General features: G+C 59.4%; 1 protein-coding gene across 1 annotated transcript; it reads left to right on the top strand.

The window, feature by feature from the left end:
- The first annotated feature begins 715 nt into the window (after positions 1-715).
- On the top strand, positions 716-3,641 carry LOC128079505 (PHD finger protein 7-like). The gene is made up of 10 exons (XM_052680794.1): positions 716-758; positions 1,057-1,148; positions 1,241-1,342; positions 1,586-1,710; positions 1,867-2,029; positions 2,121-2,227; positions 2,445-2,558; positions 2,715-2,833; positions 2,953-3,012; positions 3,289-3,641. Exons 1-10 carry the CDS (start codon positions 716-718, stop codon positions 3,639-3,641), a joined length of 1,278 nt encoding a protein of 425 aa, XP_052536754.1.
- The last annotated feature ends 1,672 nt before the right edge of the window (positions 3,642-5,313 follow it).

Here is a 5,313-nt window from a genome sequence, read left to right on the forward strand (position 1 = left end):
TACAGCAGCAGAGTTTGTTACCAAAGTATCACAGAAAGACTCGGGTTGGAAGGGACCTTACAAGCTGCACTAATCCCGACCACCTGCTGTGCCAGATTTGACACCGTAGAAGCTTGGAATAGGGCCCCATCCAGCTTCTCTGGGCAGCCTGTGCCCCTGCCTCACCAATCTCGCAGAAAAGAATTTCCCCTAAGACTGAATCTGATCTCCTCTTCTAGATTAAAACTAGATTAAGCCATGTCCTATCCCTACCAGACCTTGTAAAAAGTCACTCACCACACACACTAGACACCAAATATGCTGTTAACTTGCAATCTTTACTAGACTAGACTCTGATCAGAAGCGCTGGCGTGGCACCAGGGCTGCAAATGAGCCCAAGGGAATGTAGACTCCAGCATCTGCCACGAGGAGCAGTGCCAGCAGGTTGAGGGAGGCCGTCCTTCCTCTGCTGCACAGCAGCACCGGGTCCTTACTCTGTGCTGCCTGCAAGGGCTGCCACCCTCTTGCTTGAGGGCCTGCGCCCACACCCTCTGTGAGGCAGCGACCGTGATGTCACAGTGGGTGTCACAGAGTGGCCATTGTGATGCGCGAAGCTTGGAGCAGAGCAAAGGCTGCCGGGTCAGGCAGAGCATCAGTGCGGTCTGGTGAGGCGCAGAGAGAGCAAGGACTCTCGCAGTGCTTGCTATCTCACAGTGCTCGCTATCAACGCACAATCATGTCCGATAGGAAGAGGAAGGCCTCCGGCTCGGAGGAGCCAGGTGAGAGCACAGCATCCCTGTGCACAGCTCCTGCCAACAGGCAGAGGAGTGCTGGGGCTCTGCCTGCAGGTGGGAGGCAAGGAAAGCACAGGCACGGATGCCCCAACTGCTGCAAGGCAGGGCCCCTCTGCTCCTTGGCAAGGGGGTCTGCCTTGGCCCGTGGCTGCCTTGGCCTTGCCACAGCCCCTTCCCCTCCACCGCCTCCACCGCTCCAGAGCAGGACCCTGGGGACGGCCCTCAGGGACACCTGGCCCTGCCAGCTGCTCACCGCTGCTCACATTTGCTCTCTCCTCTGCAGTGTGCATCCTGTGTGGCCGGGCAGATGTCGACACGGACATCTGCGGGAACATGCTTTCTGAAAGTGGGATTCATGTCCATGAGTTCTGCTTGGTGAGTTCCCCCATGGGCTCCTTCCAGATTACCACCAGGGATGCTCCTTTCCCTTCTGTCCTAATGAGGTCCTGCTCTTTTCTCTCCTACAGGATTTTGCCATAATCTCTTCTGACGCAAGACCAACGCAGTCGGGAACTTTGGGCCTCCCTGTTGATGCCATCAGACGTGCAGTCAAACAGGCCACCAAGCAGGTGAGGACCTGCACGGAGCAGGCAGATTTGTGCCAGGAGGGGCTCACACCAGTTTAGTCTGGACCAAGGAAAGCAATCGCAGCCCTTCCAACCACCTCCACGACAAAGTGCTGCCACAGGAGACGAGCCCTGTCTGCTAGGCACCTTTGTAGAATGTGACCCAGCTGGCTGTGCCCAGAGGTGTGGGGCCAGCCACCGAGGCCCTGAGGTCTGTTGCTGACGGGTTTGTTCTTCTCTTTCCAGCAATGCTTTGTTTGTGGCGAGAGGGGGGCTTCCATCACATGTGTGGTGACAAGCTGTCGGCGAAGCTTCCATCTGCCCTGTGCCATGGACGGTGAATGTGTCACCCACTTTTTTGGGTACCATTGGTAAGGACCGGCAGCAGCAGCCAAGCCAGGGAGGAACCCGCACTTACGCCTCCCAGCAGCCTGCCAGAGACAGAGGCAGGGCCTGAGGCTCCTTCCTGCTCCTCTGCCCTCCTCACAGCACTTCTCACTGTGACCACATCTTCCCTCTTCCCCCAGGACCTTCTGTTCGGAGCACCGCCCTCGACAGGAAACTTACCCAGCTCCATCAGAAGGCACCCACTGCCTCATCTGCCTTGAGCCTGTGGGGGACAGCTTGTCCTATCATACCCTGGTGTGCCCAACGTGCCAACATGCCTGGTTCCACCGGGGCTGCATCCAGGTAGGAGCCCTCCCCTCACCCTGCACGCATGCTTGGTGCTGAGCAGCACCAGGCACTGCTCACACTCACCCTGCTTGTGCTTCTCCTGCAGCAACAGGCCTCGATTGCTGGCTCTTTGTGCTTCCAGTGCGCTGCATGTCGAGACAGCATTCTGTTCTTTGCAGAAATGGCCATTCTGGGGATCCGAATCCCATACAGGTTGGTGTCCTTCTCCCCAATTCGGCTGACATTAAGGCTGTTGTGCTGAGCCTGCCCAGGGACTGCCTTTGCAGGTCTGGCCCTTGGCTGTCTCATGAGTACGTGCCCCAACTTCATAGAGACTCTGGAAGTAGAGTTGGGGTGGATATGTTTGGATAACCTTGGATCTTATGTTGGGGCTCTGGGGGCTCATCACTTCCTCTCCCTTTTCTTGTAGAATACCAGCATGGGAGGACAACAACGCATATGAAGCACTTCTCCAGAGGCACAGCCACTGTGATGCCAGCGAATGCCTGTACCATGGAGGCAGAGAGCAGGCCGAGAGCAGTGGGTGAGTTACCGCAGCAGCTCACTGCGGCTCTGCGGTGGATCTCAGCCTCTCCACAGGCTGGCAGAGCAAGGACTGAGCACCAGAGATGTGCTGTGCCGGGCACTCCCTGGCTTGGCTCACTTGGTCCTCACGGCCACAACCACTTTGCTTCCCCAGGCCCTGGCAGCTGCTCCTGTGCAGCTCCTGCGCTGCTGAGGGCACCCACCGACAGTGCTCCCACTTGAATGACACCACAGCCACGTGGGAGTGCGACAGCTGTGCTGGCCTGCGTACTGGTAAGAGGCAATCAGTGCTCAGGGCAGCTTTGCCAGAGTCTGTCCGCCCCAAGTGGGATGGCAGATCCCACTGTGGTGCTGCAGCTTCAGACTCATGACCTCCCTGCCTCCCTTTACAGCCTCCAGTGCCAACACCGAGCTTGCTGGGCCCTGCACTGCCAGCGAGAGGGCTCCGGGACCATCCAGCAGCTCCATGGAGCCTGAGACCTTGGGCTCCATGCCCACCAGCCAGGCAGCATTGGGGACGACATCACAGAGTTCCCAGCTGCCTGAGCACAGCGACCTGCCCAGTGTGCCTGAGACTGAGCAGGAGACTAACGGGCCACGGTCATCGGAGGATCAGGCTACCTCTGAGCAGCTGCAAGGACGCCGTGGGAGCAGACATTCAGCAGCCCCGAGTGCTGAGAGCGACTCCCACACATCCACCAGGCGGAGGGCATCAGGGTCCTCCAGGGCGTCTCCGGCAGCTGCTCGCAGAAGACGTCCCAGGCAGCGGGGAAGAAGCCGCACACGAAGCCGCTCCCCGCTGCGAGGTCGGGCCCCGAGTTCCCGGAGCCGGCCAAGAAGACGCCGTGGCAGCCGGCAAACGCCAGCCCCAGGGCAGCGGAGAGGCACCCGGTCAAGGTCTGCCACTTCGAGATCCCCGAGGGCTTCCAGAGTGCCCGGACGCAGGGGACCGTCCAGGCAGCGACGGCGCACCCGCACCCGCAGCCCTCCTCCGCAGAGACGTCGGGCTCAAAATTCCCGCGGCTCACGCCAAGGAGGCAGCAGGAGGCGGGCTCAACGGCGGAGGACATCGCGGGAATGAAGCTGCTCCCAGGAACAACTTCAGAGACAAAGTCCCCACGCACAGCCCCCAAGTCTGCGTAGGAGCAGCCGAGCGCCCGTCGTAGAGTGGGTTGAAAAGACCACAAAGATCATCTAGTTTCAACCCCCCCCCTGCTGTGTGCAGGGTCGCACCCCCCTCCCATCTCCCCTGCTTGCTCTGGTCCCAAAAGTCCAACACAATAAAGATCAGAGATTCCCCCCACACACATTTGTCAGCTTCATCCTTCCCTGCTTTTGCTGAGGTGGGCACAGGTAGGGGCCTTGACGACACGGTTGTCTCCCCCATGAATGCGCTATCCCAGACCTCACTTCACCTGGCCCAGTCCGGGCTGAGCTGGGTTCGGGCCACATCCCCAGCGCGGCACACGGCCCACATTCCTCAAGAACCCAGGCCGCACTGGCAGGAGCAGCCCGGTTCTGGGCTTGTGTCTGGGCTTGGGATGCCACCGTGTTCAGGGTGCATGCCAGGTCCAGGGCTGCTTCCAGCTGCGTCGGAGCTCGGGCTTTCCTCCTGCATGTCAGCTCTAAGGGGAACGGTTCTCAGCTCAGCCAGGGAAGGTTTAGGGTGGATGGCAGGAGGAAGTGCTTCACCGAGAGAGTGCTGACGTGCTGGAATAGGCTGCCCAGAGAGCTTGTGGATGCTCCATCCCTGGAGATCTCTGCAGCTGATGACACCTCAGCAGGCCCTGCAACCGCTCCAACCCTCCAGCGGAGTCGGCAGGTGCTCCAACTGTCGTGACGGAGCCTGCACTTGCTTCAACCCTGGTGACAGGCCCTGCCGTTGTGACTGGCCCTGTGGTTGTCCAGCCCTTACGCTGGGTAACGGGGTTGCACGAAGCCCTGCGACGGGCCCTGCAGCAGCACAGGTGCCTGTGAGAGGACTTGTGGTTCAGCCACAGAACCATCTGTGCCACTGTCAGACACCCGTATTCACACTTGTGTCAGTTCACAAGACGAGAAAGCGGCTGAGAAAGTCGGCGCATTTAGTAAGGAAATCAACTTTTGCTAAGATGGGAACGGGGGAAGACGATGAGAAGGAAGCCGAGCCATCGCAAGAGATCTGCGGGAAACAGTTCAGGGAGAGGCAGGGACCCGCAGTCCCCTCACAGTGTGGAAGCACAGTGGCTCTGTGGCGCTGTGAGCGGAGCCAGGAGTGACGTGGTCAAATGCTGAATGTACAAAGGCTGCTCTCGGGAACGTGATCAACCAGGAACGTGGCGGAAGAGAGCCAGAGCCAGCAAACAGACTGTGGCACGGCGGTTGGCGTAGGCAGGGCGAGAAGGGAAGGCAGAGCCTCACAGAATCACAGAATGGCCAGGGTTGGGAGGGACCTCAAGGATCAGGAATCTCCAACCGCCCTGCCTCACACAGGGCCACCAACCCCCACGATTAATACCAGACCAGGCTGCCCAGGGCCCCATCCAGTCTGGCCTTGAACACCTCCAGGGATGGACGGGGCATCCACAACCTCTCTGGGCAGCCTGTTCCAGCACCTCTCCGCTCCCTCTGCAAAGAATTTCCCCCTGACATCCAACCTAAATCTTCCCTCCCTCAACTTCAAACCATTTCCCCTTGTCCTGCAGTTATCTACCCTTTCCAAGAGATGGTTCCCCTCCTGTTTGTAGGCTCCCTTTAGGTACAATGAGGCCACC

This window comes from Tympanuchus pallidicinctus, unplaced genomic scaffold (assembly GCF_026119805.1).
Source record: "Tympanuchus pallidicinctus isolate F22 unplaced genomic scaffold, pur_lepc_1.0 scaffold19, whole genome shotgun sequence".
In the NCBI taxonomy this organism is placed as follows: Eukaryota; Metazoa; Chordata; class Aves; order Galliformes; family Phasianidae; genus Tympanuchus; species Tympanuchus pallidicinctus.